This window comes from Ranitomeya imitator, chromosome 2 (assembly GCF_032444005.1).
Source record: "Ranitomeya imitator isolate aRanImi1 chromosome 2, aRanImi1.pri, whole genome shotgun sequence".
Lineage (NCBI taxonomy): Eukaryota > Metazoa > Chordata > Amphibia > Anura > Dendrobatidae > Ranitomeya > Ranitomeya imitator.
The window spans coordinates 375,420,409-375,446,099 of NC_091283.1; the positions used below are offsets into that span (position 1 = coordinate 375,420,409).

General features: G+C 44.9%; 1 protein-coding gene across 1 annotated transcript in view; it reads left to right on the forward strand.

Annotated features, from left to right (window-relative positions):
• The window catches only part of LOC138664013 (uncharacterized), a 69,883-nt gene extending 45,275 nt beyond the window's left edge, over window positions 1–24,608 (forward strand). Inside the window, exon 13 of the mRNA XM_069750414.1 lies at window positions 22,787–24,608. Within this exon, the coding sequence (XP_069606515.1) occupies window positions 22,787–24,093 (1,307 nt within the window). The 3' untranslated portion in view covers window positions 24,094–24,608. The remainder of the gene's footprint in view (window positions 1–22,786) is intronic.
• Window positions 24,609–25,691: the final 1,083 nt, after the last annotated feature.

The window sequence follows — 25,691 nt, forward strand, 5'->3', positions numbered from 1 at the left end:
ACCAAACTGAGATGTTCAAGTCTGTCATGATTATGTTGTTTACTGGCCTCACCCATGGGGCCTCTGATGTTAAATTCGCCCTGTCTGCCCACCATCTGAGAGAGTTTCTGACCTCTGAAGAAAGATCTTCCCTTCTAAACACCTGTTCTGTGCAGACATTATCTCCCACTGCAGTTGCCTGGTGTGGAATTGGGACCCGTTAGGGTTGCAGTCTTGATTTTCAAGTGTTTACCATCAAGCCCAGATCTTGTAAAACTACTGTAACCTCTCAACTGTGTAGCACAGTGGTCCTCTGATCTTCCTACTATGAGAAAGTTATCCAGATAAGGAACGCGATTGTGTTCCAGATATGAAAAAAGCAGTCATCTCTGTTCTCTTCTGATATAGTGCACTTACCATATATCAGAAATAGGATGTGTACACTGACCTGATTAAAACATATGGTACCTTACTGTTGATTCCCTTGCACCCTATTTATATCTTTCAGGGTTTACTTAGAGAAAGGGAGGGATAGCCGCCGACGAGCGGGGTCCCCACTGCGCAGGTCTAGAGTGCCAACTGGGAAAACCTGAGAATCTGGTGAGCAGGTAACCCAGAGACTGGGGAACTGTGTGTGTGTGTTTGGCTCCAGACAGAGTCTGAATACTGGACACTAACTAATCCAGTGTTACCACAGGCCTGACAGAGCAGAGCCCTGCTATGAATATTGTAGTTTTGTTTTGCCTGATCTAAAGGCTGATTACTTTCTGTTTGTGCTTCTGGGGGTTTATGAAGCAATAAACCCACATGAACTTTAAAGGAACGTGCCTCCTGTTTTCCTCCCATCGCACCCAAGTGAGTGTACCCCAATCATCTTAGTGATCGCTATGTCACAACAAATATGTGAGGATAGAGTTGTGTAAAGACCGGTTCCGGCTTATCTTTCTAAGGTAATGTTGAAGTTTCATCGAAGTCAAGAGATTGTTCTACTCTTTTTTTTTTTTAATTTAAATAGATTTTTATTAAGAATAAACATAAACATTACATTTTATCCATCTTCCAGTTTGTTACAAACAAAGTTTCTTCATTTTCGAAACCCCCAACAATCCCAACGAGATTGTTCTACTCTACTTCAGTAATAACCCTAAGAATTCGGGGGAGAGGAAGTTTCATAATCTTGATGATAGAAGGGCACTGTTACAGTATTTATCTACGACTAGCCAGTGGAGGAAAGCCCAGTCCCTTTTTGTAGTCTTCCAAGGTAGTAGGAAGGGTTACGGGGTAAGGGTACCATTGTCAGATGGATTAGAGGGGCCATTAATTTAGCTTACTCTACTAGTGGTGATATGATCCCTGATGACATCATGGCTCATTCCGCCAGAGCCGTGGCAATCTCCTGGGCAGAGAAAGTGGAGGTATCAGTTGATCAAATTTGTAAGGCCGCTACCTGATTCTCACCATCCACCTTCTTTAGGCACTATAGATTGGATCTATCCTCCTCTGCTGACTTAACCTTTTGTAGAAGGGTGCTGCAAGTGGTGGTCCCTCCCTAAGGTGTTTCAAATTCTCCAGAAGTCTCTCAGGTGTTCTGTCATGGGTGAAGGAAAAACACCAAGGTTACTTACCAGTAGCCTTTTTTCCAGAACCCATGACAGCACCCATATTTTCCCCCTTTTTTCATCTTATGGGTGTGCACTATAGTTTGGGTGTTTTATAATGTGGTGTTGGTTATATGTGTAAGTTAACCAGGAGGTCCTCTCATGCTCTTTCCAACTGAAGTTGGGGAGAGGTACCACCCTTTTATTTCCTGTCCTAGCTCGGTGGATCCCTCTGACAGTCTACCGGTAAGGTCCCTTGGTGTTTCCCAGGCGTTGGTACTTGTCACGCTACTGACACACGGATGTCATGCGTGTCATCCATGTGCAGCGTGCATTTTTTTTGGGTTGCGCAAAAAACTGACATATCTGTGGGTTGTTCACACGGACACATGTCAAAAACCTGACATGCGCACCACCATTGAATACAATCGGTGTACATGTGTCCGTATTTCTGCCCCCTAAAAAAACAGACCGAATACAGACACAAAAAATGGACATGTGAAGAAGGCCTTAGATAGAGGTAGGACATAATGTTAGAAACAGCGGAAGACACTCTCTGGTATTTTGTGGTAATGCAGAGGTGATGTCAGGAGACAATATGTATAATTGGGTGTCATCAGCATAGAGATGGTACTGAAAACCGAATCTACTGATTGTCCAATTGGGGCAGTATATAAAGAGAAGAGGAGGCAGCCTAATACTTATGCTTGTGGAACCCTGACAGTGAGTGGAAGAGAAGCCAGCAACAGATACAGTAAAGGAGCTGTCAGAGAGGTAGGAGGAGAACCAGGAGAGAGCAGTAGCCTTGAGTTCGTTAGAGCAGAGCATGGTGATGAGGAGCTGGTGGTCCACAGTGTTGAATGCTGCAGAGAGATCAAAGAGAATGAGCAGGGAGTATTGACCATTAGATTTATCTGTTAGATAAGTCTAATTATAGACTTTAGTGAGGGCAGTTTCAGTAGAGTGTGAAAAAAAGAAAAAACCATATTGTAAAGGGTCGAGAAGAGCGTTATCTGACAGATATTTGATGAAGGGAATATTAGAGACAGGTCTGTAGTAGCAGCGCAGTTCTGGTCAAGGGATTTTTTTTTTTTTAAAGTAATGGGTGTATTAGCTATTATTATTTATTTATATAGCACCATTGATTCCATGGTGCTGTACATGAGAAGGGGTTACATACAGGTTACATACAAATTACAGATATCACTTACAGTAAGCAAACTAAAAATTACAGACTGATACAGAGGGGTGACGACCCTGCCCTTGCGGGCTTACATTCTACAGGATGGTGGGGATGGAGACAATAGGTTGAGGGTTGTAGGAGCTCCGGTGTTGGTGAGGAGGCAGCCGGGTCAGTGCAGGCTGTAGGCTTTCCTGAAGAGGTGGGTTTTCAGGTTCCGTCTGAAGGATCCGAATGTAGTTGATGGTCGGATGTGTTGGGCCAAAGAATTCCAGAGGATGGGGGATATTCTGGAGAAGTCTTGGAGGCGGTTGGGTGAGGAATGGATGTTGAAGTGTGAAGGAGAGAAGGAGGTCTTGAGAGGACCGGAGATTACGTGAGGGATGATATCGGGAGATTAGTTCAGAGATATATCAAGGAGGTTATGGATGGCTTTGTAGGTCAGTATTAGGAAGCGGAGGAGCAGCAAGGAGAGAGATGAATTAGTCGGGCAGCAGAGTTAAGGATGGACTGGAGAGGTGCAAGGGTGTTAGCAGGGAGGCCACAGAAAAGGATGTTACAGTAGTCAAGGCTGGAGATGATGAGGGCATGCACAAGCAATTTAGTAGATTGACGACTGAGGAAGGGACGGATTCTGGAGATATTTTTGAGCTGGAGGCGACAGGAAGTGGAAAGAGCTTGGATGCGCGGTTTGAAGGACAGGGCAGAGTCAAGGGTTACTCCGAGGCAGCAGACTTCCGGTACGGGGGAAAGCGTGATGTCGTTAATTGCAATAGATAGGTCAGGTATGGAAGATCTATGAGATGGAGGAAAGATGGTGAGTTCAGATTTGTCCACAATGAGTTTGAGGAAGCGAGAGGAGAAAAAGGAGGATATGGCTGATAGACACTCTGGGATTCTGGACAGCAGAGAGGTGATGTCTTGGCCAGAAAGGTAGATCTGAGTGTCATCAGCATAAAGGTGGTACTGGAATCCATGGGACTTTGAGTTGTCCCAGGCCAAGTGTGTAGATTGAGAAGAGTAGAGGTCCTAGAACAGAGCCTTGGGGGACTCCAACAGAGAGAGGGTGGGATGAGGAGGTAGTGTGGGAGTGGGAGACGCTGAATGTGCGTTTGGAAAGGTATGAGGAGATCCAGGATAGGGCGAGGTCTTTGATGCCAAAGGAGGAGAGGATCTGTAGTAGGAGGCAGTGGTCAACTGTCAAAAGCAGAGGACAGGTCTAGAAGGAGGGGTACAGAGTATTGTCCATTAGCTTTGGCTGTAAGTAGGTCATTAGTGATTTTGGTCAGGGCTGTCTCAGTTGAGTGATGGGGGCGGAAACCAGATTGTAGATTGTCAAATAGTGAGTTAGATGAGAGGTGGGAGGAAAGTTCAGCGTGGATGTGCTACTGCAGGAGTTTGGAAGTGAATGGGAGCAGCGATATTGGATGATAGCTGGACATAGCTGTTGGGTCGAGGTTTGGCTTTTTAAAGATAGGCATGATTCTGGCATGTTTGAAAGCAGAAGGGAAGGTGCCAGAAGTTGAAGTGATAGGTTGAAGAGGTGGGTTAGGGATGGGATAAGTGTGGTGGTGAGGTTGGGGAGGAGGTTGGATGGGATGGGGTCAAGCGCACAGGTGGTGAGGTGCGATTTGGAGAGGAGACAATTAAGCCCCCCTTCAGTGATCTTGTAGAGGGAGGTTGGTATGGAGTTTGGGCATTGGTCTGGTATACAAAGGGGTTGTGGTAGTTGAACAATGAAGACTTGCCTTGTTTGGTCGATCTTATTTTTAAAGTGTGTGGCAAAGTCCTCAGCAGGCATGTTTAAATGAGGAGGGAAAGATATCAGATGATAGATTAAAGGAGTATTCCCATCTCCAAGATTCTATCCCAAGGTGTAATAATATTCGCAAATGCCTCCAATTAGAAATGTAGTATAGGTTTGTTTGTTTTTTTAATTCCCTGTTTTTCCTCATTTGAAGGAATTTGGGTACCATGGTTACAACCACTGATATAGTGGCAATTAGTTAGGTAGTTGCTAGTGGACATAACCATGGATACCTAAGGTTCTGCAATGCTTGAACATAAGGAAAGAGACACAGCGAATCAGAAAGACTATGCTAGATTTCTAATTCTAGGTATTTGGTATTATTATTACACATACTACAAGTGTAGTAAGTGTAATAATGTGAGATGTGAGGGACAATGGATGAAATCTTCAGCCAGATTGGATTTTCTCCTCAGATGTTTGGTGCACCTGGAGCACCGCTGGAGAAAACTTGTTTGCAGCGTGTGCCAGGGTTGTCACCATCTGAGCTGAGGAGTTCTACATGTAGGAGGTGCAGCTTCATCCAGGGCACTTTACAGTGTTTCAGTGCAGAGTTAGGACAGGGAGGATTGGAGTCAATGATAACTGCAAATTCTTCATAAGCATATGGGTGTTAAGGTCAATATTTCTTTAAGTGAGGGGTACACTGAGTGGGGTGATAGTTCTTGACAGAAAAAGAAAGAAGGTTGTGGTCAGAGAGCGGGAGAGGAGAGTTAGTAAAATCCTGCACTAAGCAAAGTCGAGAGAAGACCAGGTCCATCGTATTCTCATCTTCATGCATAGGAGAGTTAGTAAGCTGTGAAAGACCAAAGGAGGAGGTTAGAGATAAATGGTGAATGGGAGAGGGGATCAATAATGGGGATGTTAATGACTCCCATGATGAAGGTGGGTATGTCATAGGATAGAAACTGTGGAAGCTAGGTAGCAATTTGATCCAGGAAGGGCCTGGACGGCAATACAAAACGACCACTTGCAGGCTGATGGGTTCAGCAGAATCTGACAGCATGGACCGCTAAAGAAAGCAAGATGCGTGAGGGTACTGGGGAGTTAACCTGAAAAGTACATTTTGTTGAACGGGACAGACCAACACCTCCACCTGGTGTGTTTTCAGGTGTCTGAAAAATTTAGGCCACTGTATGAGAGAGCAGCAGCGGTGATGTCGGACTGCTGGATCAAAGTTTCAGTAAGAGGCAGAAGGTTAAGGAAATTTGAAAGGAAAAAGTCATGGCTGTAGGAGAATTTGTTACCTGCTGACCGTGAGTTCTGGAGAGCACAGTTAAGAGAGAGAAAACATGCAAGGGTTTCATAGTGTAGCAGGGGAGGAGTTAAACTTACTATTATAAGAAGGCTTGGGAAAGATCTTCTGCGACTAGACTAAGGAATATAAAGAAAGAGCAGATGGTTAAGTGATTTGTGAGAGCGTCTCTTTTGTTTTATGGTGTGAGTGAATGGGTCTGTGCTGTTTTTAAGATGGTGAAAAGAGCGTGAAAGCTGTACATAGGAGAGTTGAGAAGGGCTGATAGGATAGAGTGTGTGAAAGGATAATGCATTTTTCATTGATTCCCCACAAATGTGCGACATACACAAATTCCCACCATACCATTTCATCATCCACAGACTCTCCCATATCAGTGTGTCATCCACAGATTCCCCCCGCCCATCATACGTTTCCACAATCTGTATTGCTAGCATTCGGGAAGCAGCGTATTTTTTCTTCCAAAACGCTGTGTTGTATAGTACAAGCATAGTGGATGGGATTAATAGAAATCCCATGCCTACTGTGCTTTAATTTTTACTCTTTGTAAACTCCGCTGCGGTGCGTGTTTTCAAGCCACAGCATGTCAATTTCTTTGCAGGAGCGCTCAGTCTTCTGTGTAGTTTTTCCCCTAAGACTTGCATAAGAAGCAGCAAATCCACAGTTAACAAAAGCACATGCGCTGTAAGTGTGTTTTACACAGGTGTTTTTAGTCTAGTTTGATCTAATAAATAATTTTAAAAAAGTGACTTGGGGATCGCCTATTTGTGATAACCAGCCAAGGTAAAGCAGACAGATGTGAGCTTATCAGGCTCGGAAGGACTCTGGTTATTGGACACCGCAAAATTGGCGCATCACATTAGATGCACCAATTCTGGCGCCTTGCCAGATTTCCCTGGAGTGGTGGCAGTCGGAGTAATGGTAGTTGGGGTTAATGTCAGCTGTAGTTTGTTGAAAATGACAGCTGCTATCAACCCCTGAAGTTAGTAATGGAGATGTTTCTATAAGACACCCCCATTACATACCTGGTAAATAAAAATACACACAGAAAAAAAAATACTTTATTTGAGTAAACAGTCCCCCACACTATCCCTCCTTCACCAGTTTATTGAAAAATAAAAATAAATCCACGCAGGTGTGCAGGAATCCACCAGATCTGATGTAGTCCAGAAATTAATACCTGAAAAACACGAAACTACAGAAAGAAAATGAGACAGTCACTCATTCACCAATTTATTTGTAAGAAAAATTCCCATGAAGCTCCGCCATAGTCCACGTTCCCCAAATCCAAAACCAGGAACTGTGAATAGCAGTAAAGTTACCGCTATTCACAGGCGGGTAGTCACTACAATGCTCATCAGAGCCGCCGGGTCCCGCTGTCTTCAGCAATACTTGGCAATGATGATGAGCGTTGTCATCAGTACACGGCCTGTGAATAGCGGTAACTTTACTGCTATTCAGACACTAGAGCAAGATTCCAGGAATGTGGACCCCTCCATTACTAACCCCAGGGCTTGATGGCAGTTGTGATTTTTGACAAATGTAATGTGCCAATTCTCGGGTAGCTGCAAGCTTGTATTTTTAGTCTGGAAAGACCCCAATAACTAGGGACCTTCCCAGCCTGATAATATAAGCCCGCATCTGTCTGCTTTACCTTTGATGGTTATTATTATTATTTATTTATTTATATAGCACCATTGATTCCATGGTGCTGTACATGAGAAGGTATTACATACAAGTTACAGATATCACTTACAGTAAACAAACTAACAATTACAGACTGATACAGAGGGGCGAGGACCCTGCCCTTGCGGGCTTACATTCTGCAGGATTATGGGGAAGGAGACAATAGGTTGGGGGTTGCAGGAGCTCCGGTGTTGGTGAGGCAGTAGCTTCGGTAGTGATGAGGAGGCAGTGCAGGCTTGTAATCCTTCCTGAAGAGATGGGTTTTCAGGTTCTGTCTTAAGGATCCGAATGTGTTTGATAGTCGGACGTGTTGGGGCAAAGAATTCCAGAGGATGGGGGATTTTCGGCAGAAGTCTTGGAGGCGGTTGGATAAGGAGCGAATAAGTGTGGAGGAGAGAAGGAGGTCTTGGGAGGACCAGAGATCACGTGAGGGAAGATATCGGGAGATTATTTCAGAGATATATGGAGGAGACAGGTTGTGGATGGCTTTGTAGGTCAGAATTAGTAATTTGAACTGGATACGCTGAGGGAATGGGAGCCAGTGAAGGGATTTGCAGAGGGGGGAAGCAGAGGAGTAGCGAGGAGAGAGATGAATTAGTCGGGCAGCAGAGTTAAGGATGGATTGGAGAGGTGCAAGGGTGTTAAGCAGGGAGGCCGCAGAAAAGGATGTTTCAGTAGTCAAGGCGAGAGATGATGAGGGCGTGCACAAGCATTTTAGGAGATTGACGGTTGAGGAAAGGACGGATTCTGTAGATATTTTTGAGCTGGAGGCGACAGGAGGTGGAAAGAGCTTGGATGTGCGGTTTGAAGGACAGGGCAGAGTCGAAGGTTACTCTGAGGCAGCGGACCTTGGTACGGGGGAAAGCATGATGTCATTGATTGCGATAGATGGGTCAGGTAAGGAAGATCTATGGGATGGAGGAAAGATGATGAGTTCAGATTTGTCCACATTGAGTTTGAGGAAGCGAGAGGAGAAGGAGGATATAGCTGATAGGCACTCTGGGATTCTGGACAGCAGAGCGGTGACGTCTGGGCCAGAGAGGTAGATGACTGGCGAAGAGCGGACGCTTCTGAGTACCGATTAGCCAGATGGACGACCCTGGCTGCTGCATTAAGGATAAACTGTAGACTGGAGAGGGTAAAGTCTAGTGAGGGGGAGGCCAATTAATAGAGCGTTACAGTAGTCCAGGCGGGAGTGGATCAGGGTGACAGTAAGGCCGGCGTCACACACAGCGTAAAACAATACGGTCCGTATATTACGGCCGTAATACGCTGAAAAGTCCCGAAAAAAGTGGTCCGTAGCTCCTCCGTAGGCAGGGTGTGTCAGCGTTTTTTGCGCATGGCATCCTCCGTATGTAATCCGTATGGCATCCGTACTGCGTGGTTTTCTCGCAGGCTAGCAAAACCAACATACCGCTATAGAAGTGATCCATGTGTCCCAAAAAGAAAAGAAAATATATATATACTGTCTATATATATATATATATATATATATATATATATATATATATATATATATGTGTGTCAGTAGACACATATATTAGAGAGAAAAGCCGGTAATTCAGTGCGGTGTACAGTAAAATCACACTGACAGCTTACAGTAGAATAGGTAGAATAAATGTGTACACATAGAATAGGTATATATATATATATATATGTCAGTGAGACACATATATGTATATATATTAATATTTATTCCAGCGCTATACAGCTTGAAAGCCGGTAATTCAATTACCGGCTTTTTCCTTCTCCTTCCTAAAACCCGACATGATTTGAGACATGGTTTACGTACAGTAAACCATGTCTTCTCTCCATTTTTTTTGCAGATTCCACACTACTAATGTCAGTAGTGTGTATCTGCAAAATTTGGCCGTTCTAGCTCTTAAAATAAAGGGTTAAATGGCGGAAAAAATTGGCGTGGGCTCCCGCGCAATTTTCTCCGCCAGAGTAGTAAAGCCAGTGACTGAGGGCAGATATTAATAGCCTGGAGAGGGTCCACGGTTATTGGCCCCCCCCTGGCTAAAAATATCTGCCCCCAGCCACCCCAGAAAAGGCACATCTGGAAGATGCGCCTATTCTGGCACTTGGCCACTCTCTTCCCATTCCCGTGTAGCGGTGGGATATGGGGTAATGAAGGGTTAATGCCACCTTGCTATTGTAAGGTGACATTAAGCCTAATTAATAATGGAGAGGCGTCAATTATGACACCTATCCATTATTAATCCAATACTAGTAAAGGGTTAAATAAAACACAAACACATTTTTTAAAATTATTTTAATGAAATAAAAACAATGGTTGTTGCAGTATTTTATTCAACGCCCAATCCAGTCACTGAAGACCCTCGTTCTGTGAGTAAAAAAACATAATAAACCAACAATATACTTACCCTCCGCAGATCTGTAACGTCCAACGATGTAAATCCTTCTGAAGGGGTTAAAACATTTTGCAGCAAGGAGCTTTGCTAATGCAGGCTGCTCCTCGCTGCAAAACCCCAGGGAATGAGGCTAAAAATAGATCAATGATCTATATTTAGCTTCATTTGCGGTGAGGCGCCCTCTGCTGGCTGTTCATAGATCGTGGGAAATTACCTAGAAAGCTCCCAGGCTTTCTAGGCAAGTTCCCACGATCTATAAACATCCAGCAGAGGGCGCCTCACCGCAAATGAAGCTAAATATAGATCATTGATCTATTTTTAGCCTCATTCCCTGGGGTTTTGCAGCGAGGAGCAGCCTGCATTAGCAAAGCTCCTTGCTGCAAAATGTTTTAACCCCTTCAGAAGGATTTACATCGTTGGACGTTACAGATCTGCGGAGGGTAAGTATATTGTTGGTTTATTATGTTTTTTTACTCACAGAACGAGGGTCTTCAGTGACTGGATTGGGCGTTGAATAAAATACTGCAACAACCATTGTTTTTATTTCATTAAAATAATTTTAAAAAATGTGTTTGTGTTTTATTTAACCCTTTACTAGTATTGGATTAATAATGGATAGGTGTCATAATTGACGCCTCTCCATTATTAATTAGGCTTAATGTCACCTTACAATAGCAAGGTGGCATTAACCCTTCATTACCCCATATCCCACCGCTACACGGGAATGGGAAGAGAGTGGCCAAGTGCCAGAATAGGCGCATCTTCCAGATGTGCCTTTTCTGGGGTGGCTGGGGGCAGATATTTTTAGCCAGGGGGGGGCCAATAACCGTGGACCCTCTCCAGGCTATTAATATCTGCCCTCAGTCACTGGCTTTACTACTCTGGCGGAGAAAATTGCGCGGGAGCCCACGCCAATTTTTTCCGCCATTTAACCCTTTATTTTAAGAGCTAGAACGGCCAAATTTTGCAGATACACTCTACTGACATTAGTAGTGTGGAATCTGCAAAAAAAATGGAGAGAAGACATGGTTTACTGTATGTAAACCATGTCTCAAATCATGTCGGGTTTTAGGAAGGAGAAGGAAAAAGCCGGTAATTGAATTACCGGCTTTCAAGCTGTATAGCGCTGGAATAAATATTAATATATATACATATATGTGTCTCACTGACATATATATATATATATATATATACCTATTCTATGTGTACACATTTATTCTACCTATTCTACTGTAAGCTGTCAGTGTGATTTTACTGTACACCGCACTGAATTACCGGCTTTTCTCTCTAACAGAGCTGCGTATTTCTCGCAAGTCACACTGCTTGTCCGTGTGTAATCCGTATTTTTCACGCTTCCATAGACTTTCATTGGCGTATTTCTTGCGCAGTACGGTGACAAACGCAGCATGCTGCGATTTTGTACGGCCGTAGAAAGCCGTATAATACTGATCAGTAAAATACGGCAAATAGGAGCAGGGGCATAGAGAATAATTGTGCCGTATTTTTTGCGAGTTTTACGGACGTAGATTCTGCGCTCTTACGTCCGTAAAACTCGCATGTGTGACGGCGGCCTAAGGGTTTTTGTTGTTTCCATGGTGAGAAAAGGGCGAATTCTAGAGATATTCTTTAGGTGTAGAGCAAGAGATTGTATGTGGGAGGTGAAGGACAGATTGGTGTCAAACATAACACCCAGACAGCACCCCTGCTGCCGGGGTGTTATTATGGTGCCACCCACGGAGAGGGAAATGTCAGATTTAGGGAGGTTAGTAGATGGCGGGAGCAAAAGTAGTTCAGTTTTGGAAAGGTTGAGTTTCAGATAGAGAGTGGACATGATGTTGGAGACTGCTGACAGACAGTCGCTGGCATTCTGTAGTACAGCGGGGGTAAGGTCTAGATGTATAGATGTGTGTCATCAGCATAAAGATGGTACTGAAAGCCAAATCTGCTGATGTTCTGTCTAGTTGGGGCCTTGTAGAGAGCGAGAAGAGAAGGGGGCCAAGGACTGAGCCCTGAGGTACCCCAACAGTGAGAGGAAGAGGAGATGAAGTGGAGCCAGCAAACAAAACACTGAAGGACTGTCCGAAAGATAGGAAGAGAACCAGGAGAGAGCAGTGTCCTTAATGCCTAGTGTTTGGAGCCTAGAGAGTAGGAGGTGGTGGTCAACAGTGTTGAAATCTTGTGAAAGGTCAAGAAGAATGAGCATAGTGGTCACCATTACATTTTGCTGTCAGAAGGTCATTGGTCACGTTGAGTGCAGTTTCTGTCGAATGTAGGGGGCGGAAGCCGGACTGTGAAGAGTCTAGGGAGGGAATGAGTGGAGAGGTAACGGGTAAGGCGGGAGTAGACCAGGCGATCCAAGAGTTGAGAGATGAAGGGGAGATTGGAGACTGGTCTGTAGTTGTTTGTGCAGGATGGGTCAAGAACGGGTTTCTTTAATAATGGATTAATGATAGTGTTTGAAAGAGGAGGAGAAAATGCCAGAGGAGAGAGAGAGAGATTAAAGATTGTAGTTAAGTGAGTTGTGACGACTGGAGAGGGAGACTGAAGGAGATGTGGGAAAGGGGTCATTAGTGCATGTAGTCAGATGAGAAGAGAGTAGCCCTGGAGACTTCTTCTATGATGGGATGAAATGTGGAGAGTGAGCCAGTGGAAATGCATGGAGGGATAGGAGTCACGGCCCCTGGTGGCTGGGAGCGGATTTCCTGACAGATATTATCTCTTTTCTGTATAAAGTGGGAGGCCAGGTCATCAGCACAAATGTCTGTGATAGGGGCATGTGCTTGCGTCCATGCGGAGTTGAATGAAAGGTGTCAAAAAGTTTCTTGGGGTTGTTGGATAGTGAGGAGATCAGGGTGGTGTAGTAGGTCTGTTTGATGAGGTGAAGGGCAGAGTTTATAGGTTCTTAACATAAATTTGAAGTTGTTGAAGTCTTCTGGTGTGCGAGTTTTCCTTCATAAGCGTTCAGCACTCCTAGAGCATCGCTGAAGAAAGAGTTTATGATGTGAGCCAGGGCTATTTCACTCTATGCTTGGAGGTTCTGAGGGTGAGAGGAGCTACTTGGTCAAGGGTGCTTCTGAGAGTGTCATTGTAGTAATGTACAACCAGATCAGGACAGGAAAAAGAGGAGATTGGGGACAGTGATGAGTGTAGGGAGTCTAAAAGTGTATGAGGGTTAATGGCTTGTGGATTTCTGAATGTGTGGTAGGTAGGAGTGTGCTGGGTTGGGGGAGGATTTGTGAGCGTGAAGGACAGAATGTTGTGGTCAGAGAGGGGAAGCAGTGAGTTATCTACGTAGAAGATTGAACAGAGCTGGAAAAAGACCAGGTCAAGGGTGTTACCGTCTTTGTGTGTTTCAGAGGTTGAGAACTGTGAGAGGCTGAGAGAAGTGGTGATAGAAGCTGGGATGCAGATGTGGAAGGGGGGCTGTTGAGGGGGATGTTGAAGTCTCCCAGTATAAGGCTTGGGAGTTTTTTTTTTGAATCAGATATTTTTATTAAACCATCAAAATTGTGCATAGACAATAAAAGGAATAGTTTGTTTTCAGCAATATACAAATACACAATACTTTTTTTTTTGTTAGAAAACTTATTTAGTCCCAAACCAAACTCCCACCCCCCTTCCCCCCACCCACTAGAGACCTGTCAAGAGTCATCCCCCACTAAATTATCACATACAAAAGTACAAGAAGAGGAAGATGACTTGTCAAAAAATATTTCCATAGGGGCAAAAGGTCTTCAGGTCACATTGATTCAAGCCACGGGCTCCACAACCTGTCAAAGAGGTCCATCTTATTCCTCCTAACGTAGATACTCTTCTCCAAAGCAATGATATGGTCCACTTGCTTCATAAAGTCTCTCCTTGTTGGTGGCTCTTCCCTAATCCAGAATTTGGCGATCAACTTTCGCGCAATAAATAACAGTCTAGCTATAACCGTTTTATACAGCTTATCAGTTATTACCTCCTCCACATAGCCCAAAACACATACCAGAGGATCCCGAGGCACATTACAACTATATGCCAAACCCACTTTATTCAACACCACCACCCAAAAGGAGGACAGCCTGGGGCACTGCCACAACATATGAAGGATGCCTGCTTCGGACTGCGAGCATCTAGGGCATTCTGAATTAGGCCTTAATCCGGCTTTGAACAACATGTCTGGGGTTCTGTAAGCCCTATGAATGACAAATAATTGTGACAGCCTACCAGGCTCACTCATTGATATCTTGGGCACATAATCCAATACTGATTCCCATCGGTCATCATCAATCGCCCCCAGGTCAGCCTCCCATTTCGCCCTTGCTCTAATAGGGTGCTCCGCCAGAAAAGAAAATAGAAGGAATTCATATATACCCGAAATCACCCCCTTCGTGCCTCCCCCTTCAAGGATAAAATCCAGCATAAGATCCACCTGGATTTCAACAGGCCCTCTCTTACACTGTGCCCGGTACGCATGAGAAAGACGACGGTATTGGTACATCTCAGACTCCGGGAGTAAAAATTCTTCCTGCAATATCTCAAAGTCTCTAATTCTACCCTGATGTAAAATCTGGCCCATCCGAGAGATGCCTGCCTCCCTCCAAATATGAAATCCCTCCATCTGTCTAAACTCCTGTAGGACACAGTTGTTCCAAATGGGTGAGAATCTAGTGAGTGCCCGTACACCCCTAATTCCTTTAACTTTATCCCACACCTTGTGAATGAGCCTTACAGTGCAAAATTTAGAACCTTTCTCACGGAAATGTCCCCCCTCTAGGCCCTCACTCAACACCTTTGTCCCAATCAATGATCTCAGGCTGCAAGGTGCCCGCATCCCACCTGACCCATCTCCCCATCCCTTGAAATGCTGACACTGTGAGGCCAAAAAATACAACCACGGATTGGGCAATGCCACCCCTCCCTCCGTCTTTGGTCTCTGTAGGGTTTCCTGTTTAAATCTGGGGCTCTTCCCACCCCAGATCAGCTCACCAAACAAAGATCTAATCCTCCGAAACCTATTCTGCGATATCCATATAGGGGAATTGTGCAACACATAGAGTAACTGCGGCATCACAATCATCTTTATCAGGTTAATCCTACCAATTACCGATAAGTGTAGCTTTTTCCACGCCTGGACCTTGGTACGTATCTTACGCAGAAGAGGTGCCAAATTCAGTTCCTCAAAGCTAGTCAGAGGGAGTGCGATCTGAATCCCCAAGTACTTAAATTTCTCAACTAGCCTCAACCTTGTGACAGAGTCCCCCCCATCACCGTCCCCACTATCCCCATCTATCAACATCATATTCGATTTGTCCCAATTGATCCTTAAGCCCGAATAACTCCCGAATTCCTCAATAATGGCCTCCGTCTTTACCAAGGTCCCCTCGGAATCCTCCAAGAAGAGCAGGATATCATCAGCGTATAACGCTACTTTTTCTTCCGCCTCCCCGTACATAAAACCCTTCACCTCCCGGGACCCTCTGATCTTTGCGGCAAGGGGTTCCACCGCCAAGGCGAAGAGCAGCGGGGACAGAGGGCAGCCCTGTCTAGTACCTCTAGATAAAGAGAAAGTCTCAGAGAGAGCGTCATTCACTCTAATTTTGGCCACCGGAGAAGAGTACAACAGCCGCACCCATGAGATAAATTTAGGTCCAAACCCCATTCGTTCCAGTACTGACCACAAATAACTCCACTCCACGCAATCAAAAGCCTTATGAGCGTCCAAGGATACCACAACCCGTTTGCCAACATTGTCAGAAGGGATTTGCAAATTTAAAAATAACCTTCTCAGATTAAGTGCCGTTGATTTATTGGGCATAAAGCCTGACTGATCCGGGTGAACCAGTCTGTCAATCACCCTAGATAACCTGTTTGCCAGAGCTTTTGCCAGTATCTTAATGTCAGCCGTCAAAAGTGAGATTGGTCTATAGGATTCTGGTAATTGTGGGTCCTTGTCGGCCTTAGGGATAACGACCACGATAGCCTCTCTCATTGAAACAGGTAACTCCCCTCTTTCCAATGACCTATTATACACCTCCGACAGTTTGGCCAACAAAGTTTCTTTCAATACCTTGTACATCTCAGCTGGAATACCATCCGCCCCCGGAGCCCTACCCCCAGCAACCCCCGCCAAAGCGGCCCCCAATTCTTCCTCCCCAATCGGCTCCTCCAACAACTCACAGTCTTCTTTACTCAACCTAGGCAGGTCAATCCCCTCCAAGTAGTCCGTCATGTCCTCAGCCCCCCTGTCCACACTTGAAGTATATAGCTTATTGTAGAATTTCCTAAACACTTCCAAAATCTGCTCCCCCTGAGTAACCAATATTCCATCTTCCCTCCTAATGGAGTAGACATGAGAGGAGTCCCTCTGTGCAGACGCCACTACCGAAAGTAAATGCCCCACCTTTTCCCCCTCTGAATAAAAAGACGCTTTTTGAAAGGCCCGCAATCTCTCCGCCCTTCTCAAATATAATTGATTGACCTCCTCTTGGGCCTTCCTCATCCGACTCTGAGACTCCTTAGTACAATGGGCCCCCAATGCTGCCTCAGCTGCCTTCAGTTCTTCCAGAATAGCTTGATCCTGTACTCTAGTCCTAGTCTTATGTCGTGAAATGTCACGAAACAGAATCCCCCTTAAATACGCCTTCATGGTGTCCCATACTACGTGGCATTCCGCACTCCCATCATTAATTCTAAAAAACTCCTCTATTTCAGCCCCCACCCTTTCCATGTCCAAGAGTTGTAACCAGGAGGGGTGGACCTTCCATCCCATCTTCCGTGAACCAACCTGTTCAGATAATTTTAATGATACCCGAACTGGACTATGATCTGATAGAATCCTGGGATTATATTCCACCTCACTTAACAATTCGTTCATCCCATCATTGCCCATGGCGACATCGATACGAGACATAGAACCATACGTGGTCGAGTAACAGGAATAAGAATAAGTATTAGCGTTTCGAACCCGCCATAAGTCAATCCAGCCTATTTCTCTAAGGTAATTCCCAAAAGGAGTGCCATTACCGTCCCTACGTAGCGGAGCGTGATTACTCTTATCCCAATGGTCGTCGGCAATATTGTTCACATCTCCAACCACCAGAAGAGGAACCCCGACCCACCCTCTCATATGCCCCAAAATCTCTTGAATTTTCTTACCAGAATACGGCGGGGGTATATATATTGAAACAATGCAAATCAGACGGTTAAGAATTTTACACACCAAAAGGACATACTGACCATCTTTATCAATTTTAACCTCAACTTCCTCAAATGGAGTACTAGTATGGATCAAAACAGACACCCCCCTTGCATAATTAGAGAAAGTCGAGTGATATGCCCTGCGCACCCATTTTTTCTGTAACATATCTACTTTTTCCTCCACTAAGTGAGTTTCTTGCAGGCATATCACCGAGGGCCTCTGTTTCACTAAGTACTGAAATATTGCCGCACGTTTAGTAGCGTCCGCTAGCCCCCTAACATTCCAACTTATAATATTAACCTTCCCTCCCATTTCCTTAGAAAAAGGTATAAAATAAGAATCGTCTCTCCCAGGTCTCCCCCAATGCCCTCCTCCCCCCCCTTCCCACCCCCCATCCCAACAACTAACCCAACCTTCCCCATCTAAAACTCAAGATAACTCAGATACTCCGAACTTTCTTTCTCTATATGAGAACCGAGGGCACTTAGTATACCCTAGAACTAAGTCTTTTGCCGTCCATCTCTTCCCCCCACACCGCGACCAATATGAAATATTCATTACGCCGCCGAACATAATACTGTAAACGTTAGGTGCAGTTGAACCATCTACAACAGTAACATTCAGAAAGGACCCCTCCAACGAAGAGAGGCAGAACCAGCAGAGTCACAATCCTTCCGAAACATTCTTAACGGTTCCGCTCAGTGCCAATCTTCTTGGCGTTGGTGTCCAGCCATTGCATCGCCTCCTCCGGATTTTGAAAAAATTGAACACGGTCCAGCGCCACGACCCTAAGCTTAGCTGGGTAGAGCATTGAGTATTTTAGGTCCAGTTCACGGAGCCGTCGCTTGACCTCCCCAAACTTCATTCTAAGTTTCTGCACCGATGCCGAGTAGTCCGGATAAATGGAGATCCGATTCCCATTTATACTCAGGCCATCACTCAGCCTGGCCTTTCTCAGTAAAGTCTCCCGATCCCGGTAGTCCAGAATTTTTGCCAATATGGCACGAGGGGCCGAGCCGGGCGGCAGAGGGCGAGTGGGGACCCGATGAGCCCTTTCCACCGAGAAATGTTTGGTAAGGTCTGCTCCTCCCACCGAGTTCTTGAGCCATGCCTCAATATATTCAGTGGAATTATTTCCCTCCACCTTCTCCGGCACCCCAATTATTCTTAAATTGTTTCTCCGAGATCGGTTTTCCAAATCATCTGTCTTAAATTCCAGCTCTGCAATTCGTTGAATATATTTCTTTTCTCTTTTTAACAGTTCGTTTGTCTGATCCTCCACACTGCCCACACGCTCCTCCACCACCTCCACTCTTTTCTCCACTTTGCGCATAGCAGAGTTAAGGGACTTTATTTCAACTGTCAGATCATCCACCCTCAGATTCAGCGCGGCCAGGGCAGATTTGCAGTGAATAACGACAGAGAAAATGTCCTGCAGTGTTGGTTCCCCCATCCTTGGCTGCTGTACCACATCAGAGTTATTGGTCTGCACAGGGCTAGCAGCAGGTGTCACACTTTCTGCACTGTGCGCTCCCTGCGCCCTCCCTGGGGAACATTGCACCTCCACTTCACCGGTCCCAGCGTCCCCTCCACTTTCTTGCCTCATCAGGGCTTCCTCCACCTCAAGTCCCTCTGGACCCAGCAGCAGGGCTCCCCCCTCCTCCGTGCGGGCAAATCGCTCCAGCCGGGCTATTACCTCCAGCCTCCGGCGGTATGTAGCGCTGGCCCTGGCCGCCTCCTCCTCGGCCACGGCGCCATCTTGAATTTTCGCGCCGGCTGCAGGCGCCGACTGTTTGCGGCGCGGCATCTCCGCTCCTCACCGCTTATCAACTCCGGAGCCTTCTTCCCCTCGCCGGGGACTTGCGGGGTCCCTCTGCCCGGTTTTCGGCGTTCGGCGGCGCCTGAAAGGGTAGGTTTAAGGAGCGGTGCAGGGAGAGAGACCCTTCGCACGTCCGCTCACATTCGTCGCTAGGCCACGCCCCCCCAAGGCTTGGGAGTTTGGAGGACATGAAGTGCGGCAGCCAGGCAGAGAAATGGTCAAGGAAGTGTATGGGTGAGCCTGGGGGCCAGTTTATGACCGCTAGTCTGAGGGAGAGGGGGTGGAAGAGCCTGATGGTGTGGACCTCAAAAGAAGGGAATGAGTGTGATGGAACTGGGGGGGGGGGTGACCTGGAAAGTGCATTGTTAGTGGAGTTGGCATACTTCTGTCTCCACAAATCTGTCTCGGGGAATGTGAGAATTGTAAGCCACCATGGGAAATGGCAGCAGGGGAGACAGTGTCAGAATCCTGAATCCAGGTTTCAGTGAGGGCCAACAGATTAAGAGTTGTTCAGAAAGTAGTTGTGCAGGAAAGGAAGATTGTTACATACAGACAGTGGATCCCAGAGGACACAAAAGGAGATGGAGTAAAACTAATATTAATAATGTTAGTAAGGTTTCGATGTGAGGTAGGGTAGGGTAGGGGTTAAGGTTGGGGGATGGTGGACCAGGGTTTGGGGAGATGTCTCCTGAAATCAGTAGGAGTAGGAAGATAGAGAGCAAGTAGTTATTGGAATAGTAAGAAGTTTTTTTGTGCAATGTGTTTCGGCAAGATGGGCTGAGGTTTTTCAGGAAGGCTTAGAAGTGCTTGGGAGCTGTACATGGGAGAGGGAAGTATGGAGGGGCTGATGTGTGAGTTGTGATGGAGGGGGAATGGTGCTGTGAAAGTGGATGGCAAGGGAACACAGGAGAATTGAAATAAGGCACATGGCTAAAAGGGAGAGCAAAGTGTGGGTTACCTGTCTTCTGCCCTGACTAACTGCCATAGATTAACTGCTTCTTCTAGATGCTTTGCTGAGGGGATGCGTGCATGCACCCCACACTGTGTGGATCCCTAAAGGCCCCATCACACTTATCGACGCTAAAGCGATCCCGACAACGATACGACCTGTCAGGGATCGTTGCTGCGTCGCTATGTGGTCGCTGTTGAGATGTCAAACAGTGAGATCTCCCCAACGACGCAGCAGCGATGCAGCGACCTGTACAACGATGTCACACGGCAGCTATTTCATGACAATTCAGACCTCAATGAGGGACGTCCTGTCAACGAGGTCGTTGGTAAGGTGTCAAACACAGGGATGTGTGCTACCCAGCGGGACCTCAATGATCAAAAAAAGGTCCAGGCCATTCCGACACGACCAGCGATCTCACAGCAGGGGCCTGGTTGCTGCTACGTGTCACACATAGCGAGATCGCTACTGAGGTCGCTGTTGCGTCACAAAACTTGTGACTCAGCAGCGATGTCGCTAGCGATCTCGCTTTGTGTGACGGGGGCTTTAGAATGCTTCTAAATGTATAGGCCACACTGCAGGATCAGGAGAGAGGGATTGTGGAAGCTGGTTTAAGATAAATTAGCAGCTGCTCAACACACCAGGTGGTGGATAGATGATCAAAGACACCAGTCCTTGCTCCCTCTCTATGCTGTAACACTTTTCCCAAGATATCTACAGTAACCCCAACCATGGATATACAGCAGTCAGTATTGAGTACAATGCAAGAGATGAAATATAGCAAGGATTCAGCAAGAAGAGTTCTATACCATTAACCCCTTCATGACCGGAGCATTTTTCGGTTTTGCGTTTTCGTTTTTCGCTCCCTTCCTTCCCAAAGCCATAACTTTTTTATTTTTCCATCAATATGGCCATGTGAGGGCTTACTTTTTGCGGGACGAGTTGTACTTTTGAATGACACCATTGGTTTTATTATGTTGTGTATTAGAAAAGGGGAAAAAAAATTCCAAGTGCGGTGGAATTGCAAACAAGTGCAATCCCACACTTGTTGTTTTGGATTTTTGGCTAGGTTCACTAAATGCTAAAACTGACCTGCCATTCTGATTCTCCAGGTCATTACAAGTTCATAGACACCAAACATGTCTTTTTTTATCTAAGTGGTGAAAAAAAAATTCCAAACTTTGCTTAGAAAATAAATAAAATAAATTTGCGCCATTTTCCGATACCCACAGCATTTCCATTTTTTGCAATCTCTGGTTGGGTGAGGGCTTATTCTTTGCTTGCCGAGCTGATGGTTTTTAATGATACCATTTTTGTGCAGATATGTTCTTTTGATCGCCCTTTATTGCATTTTAATGCAATGTAGCGGCGACCAAAAAAATTTAATTCTGGCGTTTTGACTTTTTTTTTCTTGCTACGCCGCTTAGCGATCAGGTTAATACTTTTTTTTTTATTTGATAGATCAGGCGATTTTGAACCCGGCGATACCAAATATGTGTAGGTTTGATTTTATTTTTATTGTTTTATTTTGAATAGTGATGAGCGAGTAAACTCGTTGCTCGTGAGCACGCTCGGGTGATCTCCGAGTATTTGTGACTGATTGGATATTTAGGCTATGTGCCCATGTTGCGGATTCTTGTGCGGATTTTTCCCCACCGTTTTTGAAAAATCCGCAGGTAAAACGCACTGCATTTTACCTGCGGATTTACCATGGATTTCCTGCGTTTTTTGTGGGGATTTCACCTGCGGTTTTACACCTGCGGATTCCTATTGAGGAGCAGGTGTAAAACGCTGCGGAATCCGCACAAAGAATTGACATGCTGTGGAAAATACAATGCAGCGTTTCCGAGCGGTATTTTCCGCAGCGTGTGCACTGCAGATTTTGTTTTACATGGTACTGTAAACTGGATGGAAAGCTGCTGCAGATCCGCAGGCAAATCCGCAATGTGTGCACATACCCTAAGTTTTCCTTGCCGCAGCTGCATGATTTGCGACTGTTAGCTTGATTACATTTGGGGAATGCCAAGCAACCAGGCAACCCCCACTCACAAATACTCGGAGACCACCCGAGCATGCTCGGGAAAACCCGAGCAATGAGTATACTCGCTCATCACTAATTTTGAATGGGGCGAAAGGGTGGTGATTTTGAACTTGAAGCTGGCATTACTCGATTGGCACTGCTACATAGAGGTGATAGATCGCCTCTATGTAGTAGAATTGCTGAATTGCTATGAGCGCCAACCACTGGGTGGCGCTGAAAACAATCTGACAGTGACAACCATAGAGGTCTCCAGGAGATATCTGGTTATCATGCCGACACACCGGTGACCCGAGATCACATGATGCTGGTCACCGGTTTGTGTATTTCCGGCGCGATTGCTGGAAGCGTCATTTTAAATGCCACTGTCCGTGTTTGACAGTGGCATTTAGCTAGTTAATAGCCGTGGGTGGATCTCTATTCCAACCGCGGCTATTGCGGGCACATGTCGGCTGTTCAAAACAGCTGACATGTCCCAGGAAAGATGTGGGCTCACTGCCGGAGCCCACATGAAAGGGAGGGATACCGACATCGGGCATAATAGTAAGGGGTTAAAGTTGTTGCAGGATAACAAGGCAGTAGATGATGGACAGCAAGCAGAGTTCTATAGCTGTGTGAAGAGAGATGGATGTTAATTCCTTGCCATGGATTAACTGCTTCTTCTAGATGCTTTGCTGAGGGGATGCGTGTAAAAACGCAAGTGAGCTGAGGTTCGGGATTCATGCAGAAATTCAGCTGCCTGAAAGCCTGAGCAAACACTGATCTTGGGAACATACCCTGACAGGGCGTCATTTACTGATTCTCCATAACACGTTTATCTATAAATCTGCTGTTATACTGTTTCAGACATAGATGTCTCCATAACCTTGGCAGCTATATTTTTCAGTATTTTAATTACTATATTCCTATTACTTTTGTAGCAGTGAAGCCCTCTAGTTCCCTGCCGAATACATTACATTGCTGGAAGATATCAAAGCAGAAAAGGCTTTCGTATAAAATTCCTTTTAAACTGAAAGTCGTAAAATTTGCTAAACAACATGGAAACCGAGCAGCCGAGAGACAGTTTGGGCGACCGCCGACTGAAAAAATGATAAGAGAATGGAGAAAACAAGAGAACCAGCTTCAAAAAATGGATAAAACCAAGCGCGGTTTCCGTGGCCATCCTGCACAATGGCCACAGCTGGAACTGGAAATGAAATCATGGGTCGTAAACCACAGAAATTACGGATTTTCAGTCTCTTCAAAAATGATCATCGAAGAAGCCAAACGTATCGCAACAGAGAAAGGGATTGAGGATTTTATTGGTACAGATTCTTGGTGTTACAGATTTCTGAAAAGATCTGGCCTTCATAAGGGCACTAATAATAGAATTACTCAAAAAATGCCAGAAGAATATGAGACTGAGACTTTGTCTTTTCACAAATTTGTAATCGATGCTATGAAAAGACATAGATTTGAACTGAGCCAGATTGGGAACATGGACGAAGTCCCTATAACCTTTGGTGTCCCATCAAACAGAACGGTGGATGCAAAAGGTGTGAAAATCTCTAGAAAAGAGGAAACTCATTACACAGTTGTGTTGGCTTGCTGTGCAGATGGCACCAAACTGCCACCGATGATAATTTTTAAAAGGAAAGACATGCCAAAAGAGGATATCCCAAGAGGAATTATTGTGCATGCTCACGAGAGAGGATGGATGGACGAAGATGGAATGAAGGTATGGATTGAAAAAGTGTGGTCCAAACGTCCTGGAGGACTTCGGAAAACAACTGCCCTACTAGTGCTTGACCAGTATAAAGCACATATAAGTGAATGTACAAAAAAGAGATTTAAAGATGTTAAAACTGATTTAGCTATAATTCCTGTAGACGTTACCAACCAGTTGCAACCTCTAGATGTCTCCATTAACAAGCCATTTAAAGCTTTTATGCGAGAAAAGTGGAACGATTGGATGGCTGCTGACCATCATGACTTAACGCCTGCTGAACAATTGAAAAGTCCCACTATCCCACAAGTTTGTAAATGGGTGAAAACCTCATGGCAGTCAATAAAGGATGAAACTGTTGTAAGAGCCTTCGAAAAATGTGGCATTAGCAATGCCTTGGAAGGCTCTGAAGATAATGTCCTACACGAAGATAGTGAAGAAAGAGATACCAGCGAATGTGAGGAGAACTTTCTTAACAGTCAGACCAGTGATGAGGAATATTTAGAGTTTCCTGACAACTAGCAGAGAACTTCATTATGAAAGCTTCTCCTTATTTGTTAATAATAAACTGAAGTTTCCTAAGCTTTGAGAATAATGATGGAGATCATGAGCATTGATGAGCGAATGTGCTCAGATAAGGTGTTATCAGAACATGCTCGTGTGGTACTCGAGTGACTTCGGCATGCTCGAAAAATGTGTTCAAGTTCCCGCACATGCATGTTTCGCGGCTTTTCGACAGTCGCAACACATGCAGGGATTGCCCCGCATATGTTGTGGTTGTTGAACAAGTGCGGGAACTCGGAACATATTTTTCGAGTATGCCGAAGTCGCTCAGTTAGCCAACGAGCATGGTCGGATAACGCCTTATTTGAGCACATTCGCTCCTCTTTAAGTAGGAGTTCTTAATTTTCTGACAAGTAGTGTAATTAAAGCCTAAGATTTTTTTTGCTTTTTCGTTAATGACCAGCAGACTGCTGATCTCCTTTGTTGACTTTTTATACATTTACTCAATTAAACATTTTAGAGTGAAACTGAAACTTTTTTTTTCTCATTTACTTCATTCTAAAACTTTATTGCATTTTATGCTCTGAAAAATCCCAAATATATAAAAAAAATTTCTTGCTCAACTAACCTAACTTTCTCTGAGAAGGAAAGCACAAATCTAAATATTGGTCATGTGAATGTTTTTGTCTTAATCAAATTTGCACCAATTGTATACCCAGTACCTATAATTTGCCTGCCATTGTTGGATTTTTTTTCTCTCGATTCCTCTCATTTTAATAATTAACTCTAATGTTCTCCTTCAAGGGAATCTATCAGCAGACTTTTGCTTTGTAATCTAACAGCAGCCTGAGGTAGGGACATATACCCTGATTCCATCTATATGTCACTTAGTTTACTAGGTGCAGAAGTTATGATAGTTTCAGTTTTCTCTGCAGGTTTAGAACAGATCAGTTGTTGAGCTGTGTATAATCTTACCCACACCACAGCTTTTTCTGTCCATTGTATAGTGACAGAGAGCTGCTGATCAGTGTTGGGGGAGGGGTTGGACTAGGAGGCACAAGGCCAGTTGTCCCACATTGATAATCTATTGTTATAACTCTGATTATATTGAAACCGCAAAACCCAGCCTAGTAAGTGACACATCCCTGGTATCAGGGTCTCATACAATACATCATACTGCTCTAAAATTACATATCTGCTCACAGATTCCCTTTCAGCATTGAGAGCAATAATAGTAATGCGTGTACATTAGAAAATAACTGAGAATAACAGAATTAAAGGAGTTGTTCCTTAAATTCGGTTATCCTCAGCTTTTTCTAGCAGTCATTGGCTGCAGATATTACAGCCTGTATAACCCATGTAACAGCAGCAGACAATCACTGGCTTCAATTGTGTAAGGCCCAAAGCCGTCTTGACAATTGACTGCAAACTTAGCACATGGTATAAGGGGAGTTACGTGTTCAGACAATGTTAACCGTATATTGCTGGAAAGCATCATTGGGGGCTCATCGCTGGAACTAATGGTGTATATTGTTGTCTATGTTTCCAAGGCATAGATATTGCCTTGTAGATTGGTGGTGTCTAGTGATGAGCGAGTGTTCTCATTGCTCAGGTTT